Source organism: Narcine bancroftii, chromosome 4, assembly GCF_036971445.1.
Source record: "Narcine bancroftii isolate sNarBan1 chromosome 4, sNarBan1.hap1, whole genome shotgun sequence".
NCBI lineage: Eukaryota > Metazoa > Chordata > Chondrichthyes > Torpediniformes > Narcinidae > Narcine > Narcine bancroftii.
In genome coordinates this window covers 105,289,863-105,314,795 of record NC_091472.1, presented here as the reverse complement: position 1 = coordinate 105,314,795, position 24,933 = coordinate 105,289,863, and the positions used below count along the sequence as shown (strand labels likewise).

Below are 24,933 nucleotides of genomic sequence, written 5' to 3'. Positions count from 1 at the left end.
TTTTCTTATCTTGTGCCTTTATTTAGATATAGCCCATTTTTGTGATTTCCTGTCATATTTTAAGTCGACTTCATGCAACATCATTAAAAATTATTTTTTCGCATTCGCACTTGGATGTCTTCCTGCTGATCTTGGTGCAGTGATGATCATGGTGAAAGGTTTCACCAGGACATTGCGACCATGGAAAAGCAGTATTAGAGCAATGGAATCCATCAATGTTGGCTGACTATTGTTGGGCATTGACATCAGATGCTGAGTACAAATGAAAATTAACGGCAAAACATGTTAGATCAGTTGAACTAACACACTGTCAGGATCATTATGCTATTAAACAGGCTTACTTCCTACGTGATACAACAAATCTGAAGTTATCCTTGTGTTCAGCTTGAAATTATCTATCATAATTCCCAATTTTCTTTCAGGAAACAAACCTTTTGAAAAAAATTGTTGTCAAGTGTAGTCAGGGCCTTAATATTTCTGCTCATCTTGCTTATGCCAAATAGAAATCACGAATGTCCATCGAAAAATGAATTGTTATGATTCTGCAAAATATGAAACATTTGCAACCTCGAGGTAGTGATGTTTTTCATGAAATGCTTCCATCTAAATTTGGTTTCAATCATGCTTTAAAAATGCAATGTTCTCCTTGGCAAAGTTGAAGGATCAGCCACTCCAAATGACTAATTTCTGGACAACAGTGGAGAGCCCCAACAGCAGATCAACCCAATCCTGAGAGAAAGGAGGGAAATGGGCTTACATTGATCAAATGGTGTTCTGCAGATTGACTGTCCACAAGAATACAGTGGTTAAGCCATCATGTTGCAATGTTTGCAGAAACATCTCTTCGACATCTTGTCGTAAATATCGCCACGTGACAGTCCTGCAAATGTCAGCACTGTGTCGACATAGTGTAGGTTATTCATTATGAACAGGCATTTTCTGTACAGGATAACAGATCAACTGTTACAGAGGTACACCTATCACAGATAGCAAGCAGTCAGATGAAGTCTGCGCATTGCATGGCAATTTTACAGACTGAGGGCACATGCTTGGAAAAGTCCTCAGGGCATCAAGGAAGACCAATGCATGGACCTTGAACAATACTATTGGAATAAGTCACCTTCATGAATTTATTTCCCTGTTGAATTATCAGATGAACCATCAAAGAAAGACTTTCCATAGTTGTAGATCCTGGATGAAAAGGGAACAAAACCTTCTTTGACAACAATATGTGTCTCCACAAAAGCTTTCTTAGTTTTCTTTTCAGGCTCATCTGGCAATTGGTGTTCATTCTGCAGAGCGTCTTCTGAAGAAAAGACAGCAAAAGAACTCATCAATAATTTAATTCAGTACAGAAGAAATGCTAAAGCTATTAACCCCAGAATGGTGATTGTTCCTAAATTAATAGAATTTGAATAGTTGAAGTGCAGGGGTTGGGGGGCGGTGGGATTCACAACAAATAAAGGTCAAAAATATAGTGTAAGGGACTGGTTTTAAATAAAATACTCTCAGTAAAGTGATAAGAACATAAGAAGAAAATAAGAATTACAAGCAGAGGGCCAGTCAGCCCCTCATTCTGTTCCATGCTTCAGTTAGAACATGGCTGACCATTTACCTCACCACTACTTCCCCACAATAATCTCATATCACTTGACTCCCTCAATATCCAAAAAGTTTTCAGTATACTCCACAACTAGGTCTCCATAACCGGCCTGGGTCGTGAATTTCCAAGATCCACCATCTTCTGGATAAAGAAATTTCTTCTCAGTTTCATAGAGCTGAGGAAGCATGCCATTTAACTCAATGAAACCACCCATGGACACAAATTATACTCTAATTTTACTTTAAATGCACAAAAATGCTGGAGAAACTCAGCAAGTCCTGCAGTGTCCAGAGAAGGCAAAGAAATATAATCAACATTTCAGGCCTGAGCCCTTCACCAAGAACTTTTGTGCATTTACTACAATCACAGTGTCTTTCTTGTTTCACTCCAATTTTACTCTTCTGCATTCCCATTAACTTGCACACCTTCACAATACCAACAGCCAATTAACATGTCAACCTGGGATGGGAGAGGAAAGCTTTCACGTGGCCCCACAAAAAATATGCTAATTCCACAGACAGCACATTCAGGTCATCAGAGCTGAGGCAGGACTGGTGGGCACCCATTCGTATCAATCCCATCTTTTAACCCTTAGCCCGTAACCTGAATAGCCAGCCTTTAAAGTGCTCATCTCGATACTTCTTTCATACGGTCAGCAACTCTGCTTCCACCACTCTCTCCAGCAGTGCATTCCAGCCACCTATCCCATTCTGGGTGAACATGGTTCCCATCACATTCTCCCTAAGCTTCTGCCTCTTACCCAAGAACTTAGAAGATTGTAAGACTTTACTGAGATGGGGAAAGGGAGAGATCATGAAGCTGCTGAAAACAAGAGTGAGAATCATAAATGGAGGCATTGTAACTTATAAATGCTACAAGTAGTCCCATGCCATGAAAGAATCAAGAGATCCAGCAAAATAAAGCTGTGTACAGTCAGAATAAAAATAGAAATTGACATATGTTCACATTAGTGCAATGAAGGAAACTTTGAAGAATAAACAAAGCTCTTTCACTCTATTGGTGAATCCTTTCACATTTGCACAAGGGCACATAAAGTGCAAAGCACCACAATGGAATAAAATTGTTTCATTTGTTGCATGCAATTCACAAGAGTGCTGGTGAAACTCAACAGGTCAGTTTCTCCAGCACTTTGGGGTACTGCGCTCAACCTCAGCACTTGCAGATTTTCCTGTTCAACTCCATTTATTGCTGTCCTATATAGAGAGCTTCTGGCTTAATGGGTGGGTGTTCGCGATGTTCTGTGCACCATAGTAGCCACACTTATCATGTTTTAAAGGAACAAATTTTAAATTGGCTTGGATGAGAAATAGCTTTTTTCCATGATGTTGCTATTAGCTGAAAAACAAGGATGGTGCAAACTGTGGGCACCAAGAGGAATGGAGGTGTACGCAACACTGGGATAATGTAAAAGGGATTTTATACTACAGTGGCATCTTATTGCACCAGAGGCCATTTATTCCACATTGGTTACTTTTACCTGCAGAGATCTCAATGTTACTCTCGCGCTTCTTCTTGAATTGAAGGAAGGTGTAGGTACCGAACATTGTCCAGATGCCAATTGCATAGACCATTGACACATGCATGTTCCAGCTTATTAGGTCCTTCAACTTCATTTTTGAAACCTGCCAGACAATTCTGGGATAAATACCGGTATATTTCCATCCATCTGGAGATAAATATTCATACCACCACCAACCCCCCCCCCATCCCTCTGAGGATAAATACCCACACCCCTTCTATCCTCCCAGGATAATACACCCACCTTTCATTTCCTCCTGAGATAAATAACCACTCCCTTCCTTCTTTCTGGGAATAAATATCCACACCCCTCCTTCCCTCTGGAGATGAATACCTACATTCCTCTGAGGATAAATGTCCACACCTTCTCTGGGGGTTAAGTGCCCACACCACCACCCACCCCCTCCTTCCATCTGGGGATAAATGTTCCCACCCCCAACTCCTGCTATAAATACCCCGCACATCTCCTTCCCTCTCAAGATAATACCGGCCTCCCCTCCTGGGATGAATACTCGCTCCCCTCTTTCTCTCGCCGCCAGCCTTTTCCCTCAGGATCAACACCCACACGGCCCTCTTCCTTTCCGGGTTAATTATCCGCACCCTCGCCGACCCAGGCTCCGCACGACCCAACTTCGAGTGGCCGTGTCGCGCGGGTGAAAGGACAGTCTCACCTTCGCGGCGTCGGCCGGCCGCTCCGTGCCCGACACTCCCACGGCTGCGCCTCCCACAGGAGAGCAGGGTACCTGCAGAACCAACGAGCCGCGGAGGGGAAGGTGAGAAATGCTGGAACGAGAGACAGGGAGAACCAAGCAGCATCTGAACGTCCCCGGAATCGGGAAAAAGCCCCTTGCTCCAGCAATCCTTGCTCCACAAGACGGAAGGCTCGCTGATTCCAAACGCTAAGCGCGTTGTCTTTGCACCTGATGTTGTTTGATGACTGAGTTCTTCCAGCAGTTCTGTGGTTCCAGAGTCCAGCATCTGAAATTTTATTTGTTTTCCAAAGAAAACAGAAATAAGGCCAATCTTTTCATCAAACAAGCAAAGAAAATTACTGGGGGTGTGGGGTGAAGGGGAGTCACCTGCACGCAATATTAATCTTAGTCAAAGAATGTTACCTATGTAATTGTTTCTATAATAGTGAGTTTAATATGTTAAAATATGTATGTGTATATGTGAACGTGTGTGTGCTTGTAAATATGTACATTAAGTTCAAGTTTATCATCATCTCTGAGAGAGAGAGAGAGAATTCAGTTCTACAGTTCAGCAGCAGCTGGGACTGGAACAGGACAAAGGCGATGGAAAAGTTTGTGGGAGAGATTTTGAGTTTTCGTGTCAAGGCCACGTTCAGGTCCACAAAGCTCTCAGTGCAACCACTGTTACTTTCCCATTGACAGTGATGTCCATCTTTGAGTCCATGGGGAATGTCCCTTTTTAAAGTGGTGGATGCTAGGACCATCTCAGGGATGAAGCGAGTAGCGGTCAGCAGCTTCCTTCCAGGTCGTTGGGTGGGCAATCAGGTATGCTCCCATGTTGACCACGTCGTCCTGTCGATGTGCAGTCGGGGCCCGGTGAACGCACGTGGCGTCGGTGCGACCAGGTGACCTAACCAGCAGTGAAGTTGGAGGTGATGTCATCCAAGCGAGCAGAAGTGACGTCTTCAGTCCGGGCGAAAGTCATCCCGAGGAAGATGACATCACCCAGAGTGAGCACACTGCAGCGGTGTGGGTCGGTGGCTGGGGCGGAAGTGACATCAGCCGTGAGGGTGGAAGTGGCAGGGCGAGTAATGGCATCGCCCGGTCCTTGCAGGTGGCGGCGTTCGGAAGGACTCACAGCTGGTCGCGGAGGGCTGCAGTGCTCCCGAAGGGCCTGGAAAGGCACACCTTTGCGAAAGGGCTTTTCTTCCTGCACCGGGAGCAATGCGAGTTCCTTGCTGGCCAGCCTTTGCGGGATCACCTGTCTGACCCACACCGGGACCCGCAATGCTTACAGGGGTGAGCTGCGCCGGTGGCTGCGCCGGTGGCTGCGATAGTCTTCTCCACGTAGGGCCCTTCGATAATGGCAGTTATTTGCATCTGCCAGGCTGGGGGAGTCGGACATTGAATACCTCTGCATGAAGAGCTGGATCCTCCAGGGAGCAAACTACCGCCATTGTCCTGATAAGTGAGGCAATGTTTTCCTCCAGCAGCTTCTGTCGGATGCTCCTCGAGCACAGCCCTCACACGCAGATGTCCCAGATCAGTCGCTCACTTCCCCTTCGGTCACCCTGGTCTTGGCCAGGTGTGGGCGGGCTAGCTCACGCAGGGCCTCCAGATAGGCATCTGCCATCTCACTTGGTGCTGGGACCTGATGCTGAGCAGGTACCAGGCATAGACCACATTTGTTGGAGGCTTGTACATGCTCTCCAGGTTGGCCATCGCAGGTTCGTAGTCCGAGAAGTCCTTGATGGCCTGGAAAACTCGTAGGTCCAGCTTGATGAGGAGCACCATGAGCCATTTCAGGTTGGTGTTGATCACCTTAGCCTGTGTTAGGATGATCGCCTCAATCGCGTGCTTCCAGATCTCGAAGCGTGATTGGGCATTCAGATGTTGGGGTTGATCTCCAGGCTCCTGATCATCAGAAACTTCTCCATGGTCTCTCTTAAGGTAGCAGCAAGCAAGCACAAAACTCAAAAGACTGTACAACAGGCTTTATTCCAGTAAAAGTCTGAACACCAGTTCAAGCCTTGATGGCTCCCCATGTGACTGGCTCAGGAGGGGCCAGCTCAGGTTTATATTCAGGTCAGCTGATTGACAGCCAGCCAGGTGAAGTCAGCCCATAAGTGGTCTTCCTGCAGGTACAGAGATCGCCCTCTGCACCACAACTTGAAACAAGGGAAACAGAAGAGGAACTCTGGTGACCTGAAAGAAAGAGGTTATCACCTGGAAAACCCGGGGGTTTTGCTCGCAAGACACTGAAGTGGCTGATCGAAAGGGATTAGTTATGGGTGTCCAACAAGCAACAAATCTCTCTCTGAAAACCGACAAGAACCTTCCTGAGCAGTAACCATTTACCTTTCAAGCACCAAAGCTGGTGAAATTCATAAATGTCAAATTCTGTGCACAGTATAAGAATTGCCTGATACCAGTGAACTTGGAGGAGTGAGAAGTGAGATTGGACTGTGAATCAAAGAATTTTTTTGAACTTATATACACATTACATACATGTGTGCTTCAGAATAAAGAAGAGGATTAAGTTAGGTTGTTAATATTAATAAGTTAAAGTTTGATCCTGTTTTCATGTTTAAAGATAATTAAAAGCAACTTTTATTAAAGTAACCGTTTATCTTGTTGAATTTATGAGTCTTTCACTTTCCTCTCTATAGTGCCATTCATCATTGTTGCTGATGAGGCCAACCACTGTTGTATCATATACAAATTTAGATGATTCTGCTGGAACTAAATCTGGCAGAACAATGAGGCCATTATTACATGCAGGTGTGCTTTGATGTGTTCTATCACTGGGCACTCATAGCATTTCCATGATCATGGAAATCAATGCCATTGAGCAGTAGTCATTTATTAGTTACCGTCACTTTCCTAGGCACCGGGATGACGGTGGCTGCCTTGAAACCTGTGGGGAGGGTGAGATATAGTCGGTGGCAACCTCTGTCAGCTAGGCCATACAGACCTTCAGACCAGGTGTTAGCCACAGAAACAGGATGGCCACATTAGTTTGCCAAGAAGTACTTAAAAGAGCCTGCAGAATTCTGGAAAAAAAGTCTTGTGGATAGATGAGAGCAAGATTGACCTGTATCAGATGATGGCAAGAGCCAAATGTGGAGGAGTAAAGGAACAGCCCAAGATCCAAATCATACCACCTCATTAATGAAACATGGCCTGTGCATGTATGTCTGCCACAGGTACTGGCACTCTTATCTTCAATGATGATGTAACTGCTGATGGCAGTAGTAAAATAAGGTGTATAGAAACATCTTATCTGCTCAAGCTTGAAGAAATGCCTCCAAATTCATTGCACAGCACTTCATTTTATGGCAAGACAATGATTCCGAACATACTGCCAAATCAACAAAGCTAAAAACTGGAAAATTCTTGAATGGCCAAGTCAGTCACCCAACTGATCATGCCTTCCATATGCCAAAGAGAAAACCTAAGGGAACAAGCCCCCAAAATAAGCAGGAGCTGAAGATGGCTGCAGGAGAGTCCTGACACAGCATCACCAGAGAAGATACTCAGCACCTGGTGATGTCTATGAATCAGACTTCAAGCAGTCATTGCATGCAAGGGATATGCAACAAAGTACTTTACTTACATGACTATTATAATATACCACTGTTATGTCCCAAATATTATGGTGCCCTGAAATGAGGAGACTATGCTTCAAAACTGCTGTGATTTCTACATGGTCAAACTAAAATGTACACAAATACCCTTTAATAAAATCTGGAATGTGCACTTGAATCACATGTGAATTGTTTGATAACAAATGTAAAACTGGAAAATGGGGGCAAATAAAGTGTCTTTGTCCCAAATATTTGGGGGGGGGGGGGTGGGTGGGTGGGTGGGTGGTAGTGTGTGTGTGCACATGCATGTTTTATTTTTACTTCCTTTTTTTGTCTTGTCAAAGTTCAGATTTATTGTCAAAGTGCATCACCTACGGCTCCTAGAATGCTTCCACCAGCGTTGTCTCCGCTCCATCCTCAACATTCATTGGAGTGGCTTCATCCCTAACATCGAAGTACTCGAGATGGCAGAGGCCGACAGCATCGAATCCACGCTGTTGAAGATCCAACTGTGCTGGGTAGGTCACGTCTCCAGAATGGAGGACCATCGCCTTCCCAAGATCGTGTTATATGGCGAGCTCTCCACTGGCCACCTTGACAGAGGTGCACCAAAGAAGAGGTACAAGGACTGCCTAAAGAAATCTCTTGGTGCCTGCCACATTGACTACCGCCAGTGGGCTGATATCGCCTCAAACCGTGCATCTTGGCGCCTCACAGTTCGGCGGGCAGAAACCTCCTTTGAAGAAGACCGCAGAGCCCACCTCACCGACAAAAGACAAAGGAGGAAAAACCCAACACCCAACCCCAACCAACCAATTTTCCCCTGCAACCGCTGCAACCGTGTCTGCCTGTCCCACATCGGACTTGTCAGCCACAAATGAGCCTGCAGCTGATGTGGACATTTACCCCTCCATAAATCTTCATCCGCGAAGCCAAGCCAAAGAAGAAATATATGAAATCACATACTACCGAGATTCTTTTTCCTGAAGGTCAGACAGAATTTCTACTTATTGGTAGTGCAAAAAAGCTGTCCTCTAGAAAAGATGCATATACAAAAGAGAGAACCTTAAGCAAAGAAAGAAATGTAAACTGTGAATACAGAAAAAAAAAATCAATAATAAATGTGCAAAGTAAGAGGCCTGAAATGAGTCTGAGTTTTTTGTTTAGGAGGTCTAATGGTGGAGGGGTGTCATCTGTTCCTGAATCTGATGGTACAAGCTTTGTGGTATCTATTCCTTTTTCCTGATGGCAGATGCAAGAACAGAGAATGCCATGTGTAGTGTGGATCCTTTATGATTGTTGCTGCTCTCCAATGGCAGCATCTCATGTCGATTTTCTCGATGGTGGGAGTGTTTTGCCTGTGATGTCATTGGTTGAGTCCACTACCTTTTGCAAGGCTTTGTGCTCCCATACCGTTGAGAGTGAGGCAACAGGTTTGGGAGGTCTCTAATGCAATGCTCTGGACACAGGTTTCGATAGCAAAAAACTATTTGCTAGTGGCAAAGCTGTGTGAAAACGAGGTTATACACAGCACACACACATGCGCAATTTCTGCAACAACTGGGAAGGACGGAATAACGATAAACAAATCATACAGTTTATTACTCAGCGTGGGAACCGCATTTGGTTGGCAATAAGAATTTGACAGCATGGGAAAAAATAAGTGGCATAAAACACACACACAGCTAATAAATGGGCATGTAGAAAAAAGATACATGCATGCATACAATCAAGGGAAAGGTAAATTTTTGACCTGCCACCCCTTGGCTCTGGACGAACACAGCTCTGTGCTAATCTAAAGACACTGATCGGTACTCCCAACCCCTATTAAATGGTACTCTCATCTCACCACCAGCTTCTCCAGGTCCAAGTTTCTCAGCCCAAGGTTGAGCTGGGTGTCCCTTGAAGATGGCAAGAGAGAGAACAAAGGGTGCATGCACCTTTATAGTGCTGGAGAGTCCAACTGAGGTGATTAACAGGGGGTGGGGGGGGGGGGGCAATGGCAATGGCTCAGTGCCAAGCAGACTAGTCTAATTATGGCAGCCAATGACCGGAGATCAAGTACAGGCAGGCTGGAGGGTGCAGAGCGGGTAATTAACATGGGCCAACAGCAAGGTATGTGCTGATAGGTGGGTATGTGCTGATAGGCTTGATTGGCAACTGGTGTGTCCTCTGACAAGATAGGAAAGAATGCCATCATGTGACAGCCATGATCTCTCCCAATACAAATACCCAAGCTCTGATGCTTTCCACAACACATCTGTAGTTTATATTTTTGTAGTTGGTGCATCCTCCATACCTGTTTGGCTGCAGCAAGTAAGAATTTCAATGCACCTGTACATTGTATTTATGTATACTGTATAATGCTGCTGGGTCTTCTGAATATTTCCAGTATTTTCTGCATTTATTTTATATTTCTACTTATTGGTAGTCTCTTTTCTCCAAACTAGGAATCATATCTATATTGTCAAAAGACCATTTTCCACTATAAAAGTTTTTTTCATTTGCTGAATGAACAGCTGATTTTTTTTTACCCTTTTATGTTTCCTCCTTCCCTTGTTATGAGCCATACTGACATGTTACATTTTAGAATTTGAGTGCTAAAAAAAATCAAAGCTTACTAAACTATAAAGACGTTAAAACTACAAAACAAAAATTCTAATCACATTTTAATAAATTACTATTGACTTAACTAGCCTAACTTAACCCCCTTCTAATTCTAAGCACATGTGTATGTAACGTGTGTGCAAGTTCTGAAAAGTTATTCGATTCATAGTCCAATCTCACTTCTCATTCCTCCAAGTTCACTGGTTGCAGACAATTTTTATACCGTGCACAGAATTTAACATTTATAAAGTTCACCAGACTTTGGTGCTTGAAAGGTACATGGTTACCACTCAGAAAGGTTCTTGTCAGTTTGCAGAGAAATTTGTTGTTTCAGGACATCCACAACTGATTCCTTTTAAATCAGCCACTCCAGTGTCTGGCTGACGAAACTTGCCCCCTTCAGGGTTCTCCAGATGATAACCTCTTTCTTTCAGGTCAACAGAGAGTGCCTTTTTGTTTCTCTTATTCCAAGTGAAACATTAGATAGCCAGTCCTCTCCTCTTGTATGAACCACAAGGGCTTTGACCAGGGTGAACTAAGCACTTACAACCTGTCTTCCAAATGGGGTGTTCCACAAGCTTGCCAGCTTGTCCTGTTCCAGTCCCTGCTGCTGTTGCTGGCTGTAACACTGTATATGGGGGGGGTGGTGCACGGGGGGGGGGGCACAGTGGGGTGATGTGTGTGGGGTGGGGTGTATGGGAAAAATCCTGTTTCACTCTCTGCATGCAAACCACATGATCCTCTTAGGACAGCTCCAGACCATCTGCAGCTCCAACAATCCATTAGTGAAGTCTCTTGGGCAGTCTCCAAAGCTCTTGCAAAGGCTGTGGGGCTGATATGTGTAGCATTAGCAGAGCTCCAGTATTTCAAATAAGATCTGTTTTAAAGTGTTTGTATGTGACCTACTCGAACAAACCTTTCTCAATTTATCTCCCAAAATCATATCTTTATACTCTGTCACACCCTCCATAATTATACGAACTCACAGAGTCTGGGGCTCCACTTTGGACTTCATTTTTATCAACAGAGTACTAATGGTGAAAAGCTAGAAACAATGGTGAATGAAAATGTCTATGATTAAAGAAAATTAAAATATCACAGATAAGTGCAGAAATTAAAAATCAAGTCATAAGAGCATGGAAACACATCCATTTGTCCAACTTGTCCTTTCCCACCATGTTTACCCAAGTTCGTCCCATTTGCATGCATTTAGCCTGCATCCCTCTAAATGTCTCCTATCCATGGACATAATGTCTTTTGAGCAGTGCAATTGTACCCAACTCCAATATGTCAGTTACTTCCACACACATCACCCTGTCAGGAAAATAGTTGACCCTCAGGCCCCTTTTAAATTTTTCTTTTCTCACTTTAAATCTAAGGCCTCCAGTTTTAGTTACCATTCCCTGGTAGAAAAAAAGACCAACTATTGAGCTATTGACTATTGCCTCTTATAATTGTATAAACCTCTATGAGGCCATCCCTTAGCCTTCTACATTGCAAGGAGCAAAGTCCCAACCTATCCAGTCTCTCGTTATAATTCAAGCCCTTCTGTCCCAGTAAAATATTTTCTTGAGTGAAGCAAAAAAGTTTTCAGATCCTGTGATTGTAGTAAAAAGACACCAAAATGCTGGAGGAACTCAGTCAATCTTACGGCATCCATCGGCGACAGATATATTGTCAACATTTCAAGCCTGAGCTCTTGTTCAAGGAATAAGCAGAATGTGCCTTCAAATCTCAGAGTCTCAAGAATTCAGGCAATGTTAGGTGTGGGAGGAATCAGATCAATCAAAGGTGTTAATTTGGTACAATAATGGACAAAGTAAGAATTTATCATGTTTGTGCGAAAGGAGACGGGAGAGCTAGGGTTGGGGGAAAGAGACAGGAAAGAAGTTGGGGGGGGGAGGTGTTTAATGAAAGCCGGAGAAGTCAATATTAATGCCATCTGGTTGGCGGTGCCCAATTGGACAATGAGGTGTGTTCCTTCATTTGCAGGTGGTCTCAGAAGAGACCGTGGACAGACATGTCAACAAGGGAATGGGATGGGGCATTGAAATGGTTGGCCACTGAGAGATGGACGCTATTGTGGCAGACAGAGCCCAAGGTGCTCAACAAAGCAATCACCCACTCTGCATCAACCTCTTCAATGAAGAGGAGACGACAAAGTCGATGACCCTTGCAGATTCACAAGTGAAATGTTGCTTCACTTGGAACTACTGTTTGGGGTCCCGAAATGTGGTTGTGGGGGGGGTTTGCGCAAATGGAGAATTTCCTGCGGTCACAGGGGTAGGTCACAAGAGGACAATTAGTGGGGAGGGAGGAGTGGACAAGGCAATTGTGGAGGGAGGTGGAGAGGGGAATATGTCTTGTGGTGGGATTACGTGGAAGGTGGCGGAAATGGAGATGTGTTGGATGTGGAGGCTGATGGGGTGGTAGGTGAGGACGGGGAATCCTGTCCTTATTGCACATGGGGGCGGAGGGGGCCAGGGCAGATGTGTGGATAATGGAGAATATAGAGGTGAATGCTAAATTGATGGTGGTAGCCACATTGTTTGAAGGAGGACATCTCTGATGATCTGGCATTGTCCTCATCCAGGGTGCAGAGGCAACAGAGATTGATGGAATCCTTACAGGGGACAGGGTGGGAAGAGGTGTAATTGAGGTAGCTGTAGGAGTTGGTCGGCTTGTAGAAGATGTCTGTTGAGAGTTTGTCTCCCAAAATGATGACAGAGAGAGATGAAGAAAGGGAAAGTGCTACTAGAGATGGACCCAGTGAATTTGAGGTCAGGATGGAAGTTGACAGCAAAGCTGATGAAGTCAATGAGCTCATTATTGGTACATGAAGCAACACCAAGGTAGTTATTGATGCAGTGGAGGAAGAGTTGAGGGTCTTTGCCTGTGTAGGCTTGTACATGGATTGCTTCATGGAGCCAACAAAAAAGCTACCTCTTTAACCTGGATAAAGTGGTATGTGTCAAAGGAAAAGTTATTGAGGGTAAGTTCTGGATCTGGAGCAAACATCTCATCTGACTGGGCACCCTCCAACCGAATGGCATTAATATCAACTTCTCTGGCTTTTGTTACCTTCCATTTCTTCCTCTGTCACCTTCCTCCAGCTCTCTCTCCATTCTGTACGACATGATAAATTCTTACCTTATCATTGCTAATTAACACCTTCTGTTGGTCTGGATTCCTCCCCCAGCCAACACTGTCTGAATTCTGAGAGTTTGAGATTTCCATTTTTCTGGCTCAGACCCAAAACATCCGCAATATAGCTTTGTCTCCTATGGACGCTGAAAAGACCAGCTGAGTTCCTCCAGCATTTTGATGTATTTTTACTAACATTTTCTACACCCTTTGCAGCATTCCTTCACTGGGTGACCAAAATGGATCAATACTCTAAATGTTACCTCATCAACGTCTTCATTGTTGTAAAATGACATCCCAACCAACTTCTGTGCACAATATCCTGACTGATGAAGACAAACATCTTCATCTGCCTGTCCACCCGTGTCACCATTTTCAAGGAATAATTTAAAAGATGAAAGGATATGGTCTTTTATGTCTGAAAATCTGAAGTAATGCGGCACCTAATGCAGTAATCCTGCATCCAAAGCTAATGCTGCCCCTACATAAAGTCTGAAAGAGACCCTACCTGGAGCTGTTTTATCAGTAATGCATAAGAAGAATCTTCTTCTCGGCCATTTCTTTAATGATCATGTGGCTGATGAAGCAGATATGGGACCTGCAGACTTTCCCATCAACGAGGCAGAGATTGGTCAACGGCATCTGTTTCAAGAGTCCTCGTGGTGTGCGAGCAATGTGGCCTATCCAATTATGGCCTCCACGATGGGATGTTGGCTAAGTGTACAAAAGTGATGCTGGTGTCCTCCAATAGATTTGGAGGATTTATAGTACCAGAGTTACCCAAAGAGTTAGGGAGTAGTTTATTGGTTCATTAGGCAAATCATACATTCATTCAAAACAGACAATAGGATACACAGCAGATGTGGTGAATCCCCAATGTTGGTCAATGCAAAGACTTGGCCACCCATCTCCTTCATCCTCAATGCATGAACTTGGAGTATTTAATACTCCATTTTTGGAGGGGAGGGGAGGTGCTCTCTATCCTTTACTATTCTAATCAATCACCCCATTAATAAAGAGGTAGATGTTACTATCAATGATTTCTTCCTGATTGGACAATGCAGTAATGATCTTACTTCACCTCTTGCCTTATTCAAGTGATCTTGGGATGTCCTGTTTACCCAGGACACTTTAATGGCAATGGAATCACTTTAATTGCCTGCCTGAATGTAATGAAGTCAGGGTTTCCCTTTCCCTTATCTGGAAACCAGATAGAATGGATCCCAGCACAGGGTTTCTTTCTAACCACGGCCTAAGCAAACTGTGAACAATATATTACCATGATCAGTCCCTAATCCAAACATTGTACATCAAAACAAAATAGAAATTGTGAAGTTTGAGAAACTCCTGCTCCTTGTAAAGTTGAATCAGATAATTTTTCAAAATGACTTCCATACTCCTGGCTCAATGCCATATCATACCAGATTGCATTTGAGATTAGGATACTTTGGTTTCAGTTTTACATGATCACTTCCTTTCCTGTAATTGGGTGTTTGGTAGTTCACACTTTGACCTCCAAACACATTCTTCTTCCTATTCCCTCATTCAATGGAGAGCAAGCATGGTTCAACTCCCCAGTGTTCTTACTTTGAAAGCATTTCTCTTATTTGCTGAGAATATCAACAAACTTTTCAGCTCAGAAGCATGAGACACCTAATAGACTTTAATTACATCTGAACATTGATTTTGTGTAAATGACAAAAACTCTCATTCATTATTTTGGATGACGTGGTCTGGCCAGAAGTGGGAACTTTTCACCATTTTCCGTCACGAAGTTGAAAAACCTTTCACCAATTAAGAGTTAGAGGAACTTGAAATTAAAAAAAATTCTTCTGGAGAAATTCAGTGGATCGAGCAGCATCAGTGGGAGAAAAAGACTGATCGATGATTAAACCATTCCCCTCACCCCGATGCTGAAGCATATCATTTTTGTCCTCCAGATCCCAGCATCTGCAATCTCGTGTCTCCAATTAAAAATTCAACCTTAATTTGCTCATGTTGGAAAATACTTCTAACCAGATGGCAATAAGTTATTTCTTCATATTCATAATGGAGTAAATCAGAGATGGAAAGATTCAGAAACATACAAGACCTGAGAAACAGGCCACACCATCCATTGAGCCTGCTCTCCAATCAATAGGATCATAGCTAATCTGACTCTCAACTTGACTTGTTTTCTGCCTATCACTCTCTATCCCTATTTCAGCCTCATTGACTCTGCCTTCACATCTTCCAGAGGTCTGGACAATTCCAATGATTCACAACCTTCTGAGAGAAGATTTTCCATATTTATCTTCAATGAAAAACATTCTGAAATTCTCAATTACAAGATGTCAGAAAATATCCAAACACCAAATACCCTCTCAGAATTTGTGAAGCTTTCTTGAGTTTAAGATCAAACTTAAAAGCAGCCTTTTCATCCCAGGAATTATTCTTAATCAACCTTCTCTGAACATTCTCCAATGCAAGCACATCTCTCAAGTATGGTGATAAAACTGAATGAATGCAATGTATGGTTGCGGTCTCAACAATACCCTGACAGTTCTATCAAGACTTTCTACTTTTATATTCCATTCCCTTTGCAATAATTATCAGTGTTCCATTTAACACTTGCTGTACCGGCACACCCACTTTGTCATTCAGCCAAATCTCCCCGCACAACATGACCCTATTGCTTCTCTTCATTTGAATATAATTGTTTTTTCAAATCCTCCAAGGTTGAAAACCTCATTAATACTTCCAGCCAAAGTTTTGCTCATTGACTTAACCCATCAATATCCCTCTTCAGACTTCATCTCTCCCTCACAACATGCTTTCCTATCTTTAAATTGTCAGCAAATTTGGTCACAATACACATCATCTCTTCACCTGAGTCATTAACATAAAACGTGAATAATTGTGGACCTCGCTTTGATCACTGCATGAATTGGAAGTGATCAATTCCAACTGCCTTCCTTTTAGCTTGTCTATACCCAGACTAATACCATATCATCAGATGCAAGGATCGACAATGAGATAGACAACAGACTCGCCAAGGCAAATAGCGCCTTTGGAAGACTACACAAAAGAGTCTGGAAAAACAACCAACTGAAAAACCTCACAAAGATAAGCGTATACAGAGCCGTTGTCATACCCACACTCCTGTTCGGCTCCGAATCATGGGTCCTCTACCGGCATCACCTACGGCTCCTAGAACGCTTCCACCAGCGTTGTCTCCGCTCCATCCTCAACATCCATTGGAGCGCTTTCATCCCTAACGTCGATGTACTCGAGATGGCAGAGGTCGACAGCATCGAGTCCACGCTGCTGAAGATCCAGCTGCACTGGGTGGGTCACGTCTCCAGAATGGAGGACCATCGCCTTCCCAAGATCGTGTTATATGGCGAGCTCTCCACTGGCCACCGTGACAGAGGTGCACCAAAGAAAAGGTACAAGGACTGCCTAAAGAAATCTCTTGGTGCCTGCCACATTGACCACCGCCAGTGGGCTGATATCGCCTCAAACCGTGCATCTTGGCGCCTCACAGTTTGGCGGGCAGCAACCTCCTTTGAAGAAGACCGCAGAGCCCACCTCACTGACAAAAGGCAAAGGAGGAAAAACCCAACACCCAACCCCAACCAACTATTTTTCCCCTGCAGCCGCTGCAACCGTGTCTGCCTGTCCCGCATCGGACTTGTCAGCCACAAACAAGCCTGCAGCTGACGTGGACTTTTACCCCCTCCATAAATCTTCGTCCGCGAAGCCAAGCCAAAGAAAACCCAGACTAATTTATTGTCCTCAATTAATTTTTTTTAATATACGAAACCACGTCAATTGCCTTTTGGAAAACCAAGTGCATGCTATCTAATGCTTCTCTTTAATCTACCCATCACATCTTCAGACACTATTTCTTTTTCATGAAACCATCCTCTCTCTGCTTGATAGAATGCTGCTTTTCTGCATGTCCTGCTACTTTCACAATAGATTCCAGTACATGCAAATTGCCCTGCTTTCTAGCTCCTTTTTGAACAAGGGATTACATTTTCAATTTTCCAATCAACTGAATTACCTAGAACTTTGGAAGAACTCAACCAATGCCTGCACTACCCCAGCACCCAAATTTAACTCTGCATATGGAGCTAACAAGTTCAGGGGATCCATAAATATTTATTCCCATAAGCTTGCTATGTTTTCCCTTTGTAATCACAACTGCTTCAAGCTTCTTCCTTTTGCTACAAGATTTTCCAGTTATGCAGATTCTCTTATTACCTTTCTTCTTGAAGGAATTCTTCAACATCTCTGCCATTTCCTTATTTTCCATTAATACCCTAATTTCTCCTTCTCTGGACCAACACTTCCCTGAACTATTTTCTTTTTTATACAATATTTATTCTTATTGTTTCTATTTAACCAACTAGACACAGCATATATTGCCCTTTGTTTTCTAAACTTTACCCACCCTTAAATTTAGACATACACCATGGTGACAGGTTATTTCAACCCACAAGTCCAAGATGCCCAATTTATACCCAATTAACCTACACCCCCTGCCCTCCCCCCGAAAGTTTAGAACGATGGTAGGAAACTGGAGCCCCTGGAGAAAACCCATGCCGACATGGGGAGAAAGTACAAATTCCTTAGAGACAGCACAAAATTCAAACTTGTCTTGAGCACTGTCGTTGTATAGGCATTGCGCTAACTGCTATGCCAACCGTGCCACCCCACCCTTCTTGCCTTTCACTCACTTTTGTGATAGTATCTGAAAAAATGCACATTACCTTGAAGTTCTTCAGTTAGCCACAAAGATAATTCCTCCTGCAGACTTCCTCTCAATCGAATATATGTTAATTTTGAAATCTCTTCAAATCCCTGCTGCTGCTTATCTACCATCTTTTCAAACTATTTTCCCTGAACCATATTGGCCAACTCTGTTCACCTTTGTAATTAGCTTCAAATTTAAGATAGCTTTAGTCACATTTTAATCCTTAAAATGAACACTGAGATTTCATCTTCTCTGAGGATCATGTCTTCTTTGGCTTGGCTTCGCGGACGAAGATTTATGGAGGGGGTAAAAGATTAATCCCATCCCATGACAGTTGACCCCTGTTTCCTTCCACAAAATATTGTCCTAAAACCTTGTCCTCACAACCACACTCATTAACTTCCATTTTCTTTTTCTTTCTTTCTCAACAGCATGGTAAAACACCCTTCAGGGCCATGAGATCAATCCCCCCCAAATTAACTGACAAACCCCATACATTATTTTTGGGAGGGTGGAAGGAAATCCATGCAGACCATGGGGAGAACATACAAACTCTTTACAGAAAGCACCAGATTCAAACCTAGGTTGCTGGTTCTGTAGTAGCATTGCACTAACTGCTAAACTTCAGTAGCTTGTTTGCAACACCTTTCTTGAACTGTCTTTCTTAATTTTCTTATGTTCCATCTTGCAGGCTGGTTGCAACCAGACAACCACGAGCAATTACTTAAATTCCTTGTTATTTCACAACCTACTTATTTTCTTTACTGCCTATAATACCAAAATGTATCCCACAATATTTAGTTCCCAACCATGGCAACATAAAAAACAGGACATAGGCAATGCTGGAAGGGCAGTATTTAATCGCCCAACCCTTAATAGTCCTCGATAAGGTGGGGGTTATTTTTTTATTCAATTTCCTCACCATTTTGGCTGAAACCAGCACTCATGACAATCCTATTCCAATATTTATTTCATCCATCTGTACTCAGGCTAGCCAATTACTGCATGTCTCTGGAATGCTAGAGGAAAGCAAGAGTCTAGAAAACCAATGTGGTCACAAGGAAAACATGCAACCTGCAATCAGTACCAGAGAATTGAAACTTGGTCAATGGAACTGTGAGGCAGCTGCACTCCTGCCAAGTCAATGCCATCAAAAGCATGCCACTTTCTCCAGCTGCTGCAATATTTCTGATTTCATTCCAATAATCCTGTAAAGACCAGGATTTAGACTCCATGACAATTAAGGACCAGCAATACATTCTCGATTCAGATCAGTGAGCAAATTGGGAGGATATTCTGCAAATAGTGTTTCCAGGCACCTTGAGCCTTTGATCTGCCAGTGGTGAAAAGAATAGATGTTTAAGGTGGTGGAAAGAGTAATAATGAAGTCAGTTGCTTAATCAAAATGCACATGTTCAGGTGAGAGAATATTCCATTTCATTATTGACATGTGCCTTGCTAGGGATAGAAAAGCTTTGGAGCAGCAGCAGGCATGTATCAAGGGATACTCAGACTGATCTGTTCATGTAATCACAGAGGCTAGTTCAGTTGGATTTCAGGTCAGTAGTGAACCTATATTGATGGGGGAATTCTGTTGGTAATGTTATAAATATCATGGGGAAGTGGTTATAATGTCTCTTTGCAGATGGTCATTGCTGAGGATCTATGGCATGAATGTTACTTGCCACCATTCAACCCATACTGAATGTTGCCTAGATCTTGAAACGTTGATCATGTCGAGGTCATTTACTGAAAACAAGTTGTATTACAAGGCAGAAAACATTTATCTGTGTGCAAAACAGACTTTAATTTGTAGTTTGACAATAATGTAATGTTTTTCTGAAGATAGAAAGGTTCATGTAATCTCCAAAAGACCCATGGCTGTTTATTGAAGAACTGGATTATTTTCAAATAACTGATTTCAAATACAAGAACATTTCACAGATTACAACATTTGTGGATTAATCACAACTGAACTCTGTCATACAAGTGTATTAACCAGAAAATTCATAGTTAAACATCTAGGCTAGTGTAACAGAAGAAAACTGGGATTCTGACTGATCTAACAAGATCAAACAAAATAAATTACAACAAGAACATTCTAGTCACCTTTTGGCTGATTGTACACAAGTGGTGTCATCCATTCTACAGATGTACATACAATCACCAACACTGGAAAGTGTCCGATTCACATTTTGAATGTCATAGCAAGACAGTAATACAAATCTGCATCATCACCTAGCCTTGCATTGACCTTCACTTATTTGCCTAGTGGACCTGCACAGGGCTACAAACTGAGTGATCCAGAAATTTCACAGGGCACTCAGCCGAAACAGATACAGGCTGGCAAGAGGATAACCATGTGCACTGGCCCCACTATGCTCCTTCCTATCTAAATACTGGGAAAATTGTGCTACAGTTTATGTTTTAGGCTGCCACAGGATGTTGTCCATGCAAGCCAGGAGGATACACATATCATATGTGACCAAGGCAAGCCAGAACAATGCACTTGAAACATGTGGTCCACATGTGACTTATTTTTCTAGTAATTTATTTCCACTAGAATTGATCACTTATGTTTATGTTTCTTTTTTCTCCTGTGCAACACCAGTAACCAACACCAGATTACAGGACATGAACTGAACACTCAAAAGATTACTGCTTTGTCCTGTATATACACCCACCAGCTCATTGGAAGAACCATCCACTGACGAACTGGAGTAAGTGTTACGAATATCCCAGACTCGGACAGAATTGTCAACTGATGCAGAAACAATCAGGCTGCTATCTGGACTAAATGCAAGGCTAATTATGTTGTCAGTATGCCCCCTCAGCTCTTTGAATAAAGTACCTGATGCTAAGTCCCACAACTTCAGTCGCTGATCTTCACCTGCTGAAGCCAAGTACTTCCCATTCGGAGAAAAGGCCAGTGATAGCACAGGGCCACGATGTCCTGTGAAGAGCCGAACTGTGTTTCCTTGCTGAGTACTCCACAGCCGCACAGTTTTATCTATCGAGCCTGTGGCCAAATAATTCGAGTTTGGATGAAACTTTACACAGTCTACATCTGCTAAGTGACCTGCGTAAATGCGTAGTGGGTACGTTCTGTCAAGTGCCCAAAGTCTTGCAGTCCGATCATGTGATCCACTGACAAAGTAAAGGCTCAAGGGACTAACATCAATGTCCCAGACTGGATAAGCATGACCTCGATATAAAGCAGTGTTTTTAAAACTGCACAAATCCCAGTATCGAATTGACGTGTCTTCTGAACATGACAAAAGTCCAGAATTATCAGAGAGAAACTTGGTACCATAGACAGGACCACAGTGCCCTCTCAGGATCTTCATTTCGCTGCCCATATCATCTACAACCTGCAGTAAAAACAGACAAAAACAAATAACAGGATCACAAAAACCAAATTTAACACTGCCCGTCAATTACTCATGCATGCATTCAAAGTTCTTTTCAAATAATCCAGTGAAGGATTTAACTTCACAATGATGTAGATAGTCTTTAAATCATCCTAACAACTGTTAAGGATGGAAAATGATTAAGATCATGCATCTAATTCAAACCAATCTTTGGCTTAACAAGCTCATTAAGATGTATTTTAGAACATAACATTACAGCACAGTACAGGGCCTTCAGCCTATGATGTTGACCGACTCCACAACAATTTAATTTTTCCCCAGCTCGCACCCATTACCCTCCATTTATCTTTCATCCATGTGTCCATCTGAGTCTTCTGAACCTCCTTGTTGTACATCTCCATCACTACCTCCAGCAATAGTTTCCAAAACACCCACCACTGTGCAGTAAAAAAAAGTTACTGGTGTCATCTCCCCAAAGCTTACACATTCAACACATGTCCTCTGCTATTTGCTATCGCTCCCCCATAATTAAGCATCTTCATAATTTTGTACACTGTAATATACTTGCACAATAGTCAAATTTTTTGGGACCAATTTTTCAGGACAAATTTGGGGGACAGAGAGCAACTATTACACAAGTCATGGTTTTGACAGTGACAAGTACCTGCGTGCGTCATTCAAGGCATAGGGAGCTTGGATAGCCAAGACCAGGTGGCAAGTCCATGGTGCCGTAGCTTGGTTGGGCAGGGCCAAAAATAAGGGGGTGGGGTGAGAAAGAAAGGGCCAACCTTTACACAGGTCATACAAAAAACCACAAATTTTGGACCAAAAAAAGGGTCAACTATTATAAGGGATCGATTATATACAGAACATCTATTAAGTCATCTCTCATCCTTTGTCACTGAAAAGGGTGAACTCTGTCAACTTTGCTTCAAATGACAATGTTCTCCAATCCAGGCAACATCCTGGTAAATCTCATCTGCACCATATCCAAAGCCTCTACATCTTCCTTTTGATTGCCCTGCAAATTGTGTGCAGTCAGGCATTGAAATGATATGAACCCAACACCAGTCTTGCTCACCATACTCTCATAATGCTGATGTATCAGGGGCAAGGACCAAGATAAACAAGCCAGTACAGCCTCCAAGGAGTGAACAGTCAGAAGCACAATTCCTAGTGCAGAAGTACAAGTCTCCCAACTGCAAAGCCAAAACTGATAGAAGTCGAAAGCAAAAATAACTTTCTGGAGGAACTCAACAGGTCAGGAAGCATCCGTGGAGGCAAATGGATGGTCAATGTTGAATCAAGATCCTGCATCAGAACCAAAGGTGTTGAGGGGAGAGTGAGAGGTGAGAAAGGGGCTGTCAGGCAATTGGTGGGACCACATGAGGAGGGATATGATTGGCAGATGAAACCAGGTAGAAGAGTGGAGTCGAGGGAGGGACAGAACCTGGAATGTGATTCGTGGAGACACAAAAGGTGCCAGATGTTGGAAACAGATAAGAAAGGTGTGAGTGGAACCAGATAAATGAAGGGATGATGAGCAGCTGGAACTTGTTGGGGAATAGGACAGGAGGATCAGGGGACCCTCTTACAGTGGTAAGGGAACAGAAAGCAGAAATCAAGTTGGGATGAACATACCAGGGAGGGGGGGGGGGGGGGGGGGGAAAGAGTGGTCCATGCAGAGATAACAAAGGATGATTGGAAATGTGACAAAAATTAAGCGAACTCATTCCTGTCCATTTCAAAAAAAGTATGTTTTAGAAAAGTATTTTCAAGTGACTGAATGATTCATGTCACTCTCATCAATTCTGCTCCACCATTCAAATCATGGCTGATGCATCTTTCCTCTCAACCCCACTCTCCTGCCTCCTCACCACAACCTTTGACATCTTTATAAATCAAGAAACTACCAATTTCTGCTTTAAATCTCCCCAGTGACTTAGCCTTCACAGCTGTCTGTGACAATGAATTCCAGATTCCCTACCCTCTAGAACAAAGGAGAAGTGTCTTCAGCCAAAGGGATGTCCTTTAATTCTGAGGCTGTGCTCTCTGGTTCAAGACTACCACTACTTGAACCATCTTCCCCGCATCCATACTATCTGGTACTTTCAACATTTGGTTTGGTTCAATGAAAACTCCCTCATCCTTTTTAGGACTCAACCCAATAAGCTTTGAGCAGCAACACTGCACAAGTGTGGTCTCTTACTCTCAGACACAAATATACATCCAGAAGATGGGTGAGCCCTATTTATATTTCAGCATTCAAGGCACAAATGTGAAAATGCAGCTCTTGTATCATGGATTTCAAATAGAAATCTTCAATGCGTAGACGACTCACAGAGATTGGAGCCTACAACATCGGTATACCACTCTCAAACTACCCCTAATGCTCTCATTTCACTGGAGAACAAGGTTTGGTAAAGCTCCCACAATTTTATCACTAAACCCTTTGCAAATATGGGAAAATGTACATAAACTATTTCAAATACTTAGCATATGTGGAATGGGGAAGGTATGATGGATCATTCTGGTGACAGTGCATCTCACCAGCATAAATTAGTTGCACGAGACTATATTTTGTACAATTAAATCTGCTGCCACTATTAGATGGCCCTGGTGAAATAGAAGAAAATAAGGACAAGGGAAAACAGTCTTTGATTTAAAAAATGCTGAAGCATTGCAAAGAAACATTTTCCACACATCATCTTTGCAGACTTCAGGTTTTCAAGGGTGAAACCAGATTTCATCATCTCACGAAATTGCAGGACTCAGGAAGGAACATTAAAGCTGAAATTGAGTTAGCGTGTGTCACACAGCAAGTCCAGCATTTGTGAATTAGTCACTGCTTCAAGAAATCAGGTTAAGCATTGTGGTGTTCACTTAAAACAAAAGGCCTGGAATTTCATATGAATAGGTGTCAGGAATTAGAATCCTATCATGGAATAGCTATTCAGCCCATCAAGATTAGGCCTGCTCCTAGCCGAGCAAGCCCTTCAGTCCCATTCCCCATCCCACTCTTTCCACCACCCCTACATCAACAAATTACAAAGCTTAACCACTGAGTAAAAATTGTTAATGTGCACATTCCCACCCCACATATTGTTTAGCAAAATTTAAAACTCATGCATGTTGGCCCTTGAACATCACTTGAAGTAACATTGGGAATGCTCACTGCAGGAAATGAGTTTGCACTCTCAATTGTATCTTTGTTCAAGACACTTATATTTTAACAAATTCATCATGTGGCTCAGGCACTAAGTAAGCACAAGAGGCTTTGAAATGTGACATTTGGAATACAATCTGCATACAAGGATGTGGGGTGAAACAACTTAATAGAACATGACAGCACCATACAGGTTCTTCAGCCCATGTGGTTGTGCCAATCTATGCAAACCTACTCCATGACAATTTGAGTTTCCCTACCTCATATGCATAACCCTCTATTTTTCTTGCAACTATGTGCTCATCTAAGAGACTTTTCAATATCCCTATTGCACCAGCCTCCACCAACCATAGTAATGCATTCCAGGCACCCACCAGGGTCTGAGTTTTAAAAAAAACTTGCATTTGCCCTAAACCATCTGGTATTGCTATTCTCACCTCAGGAAAAAGGTGCTAACTGTCCACCATGTCGTGTTCATTCATA

General features: G+C 42.9%; 2 protein-coding genes and 1 long non-coding RNA gene across 6 annotated transcripts in view; 1 reads left to right on the top strand and 2 right to left on the bottom strand.

Moving 5' to 3' along the window:
• Positions 1-3,908, bottom strand: LOC138760953 (small integral membrane protein 26-like). Of its 4 annotated transcripts, none has more exons than XM_069932348.1 (3): positions 3,814-3,908; positions 3,102-3,246; positions 1-1,306 (listed from the first exon to the last, which is right to left on the bottom strand). In XM_069932348.1, exons 2-3 carry the CDS (start codon positions 3,235-3,237, stop codon positions 1,131-1,133), a joined length of 312 nt encoding a protein of 103 aa, XP_069788449.1. In that variant the 5' UTR covers positions 3,238-3,246; positions 3,814-3,908; the 3' UTR covers positions 1-1,130. The 4 variants fall into 4 exon arrangements, with proteins under 4 accessions (XP_069788449.1, XP_069788451.1, XP_069788450.1 ...); XM_069932350.1 differs by lacking the exon at positions 3,814-3,908 and adding an exon at positions 3,743-3,808; XM_069932349.1 differs by lacking the exon at positions 3,814-3,908 and adding an exon at positions 3,708-3,802.
• LOC138760954 (uncharacterized) overlaps positions 1-24,933 on the top strand; it is a 129,823-nt gene that overhangs the window by 92,113 nt on the left and 12,777 nt on the right. The window lies entirely within an intron of this gene.
• Positions 19,779-24,933, bottom strand: part of taf5l (TAF5-like RNA polymerase II, p300/CBP-associated factor (PCAF)-associated factor) — a 33,205-nt gene continuing 28,050 nt past the window's right edge. The window contains exon 5 of the mRNA XM_069932336.1: positions 19,779-21,284. Within this exon, the coding sequence (XP_069788437.1) occupies positions 20,493-21,284 (792 nt within the window). The 3' untranslated portion in view covers positions 19,779-20,492. The remainder of the gene's footprint in view (positions 21,285-24,933) is intronic.

Excerpts from the sequence above, each read along its gene's own strand:
- LOC138760953 (XM_069932348.1), bottom strand. The coding sequence starts at position 3,237 with ATGAAGTTGAAGGACCTAATAAGCTGGAACATGCATGTGTCAATGGTC. Across the intron at positions 1,307-3,101 it reads TAACATTGAGATCTCTGCAG|AAGACGCTCTGCAGAATGAA; the intron begins GTAAAAGTAACC and ends TCTTTTCTTCAG.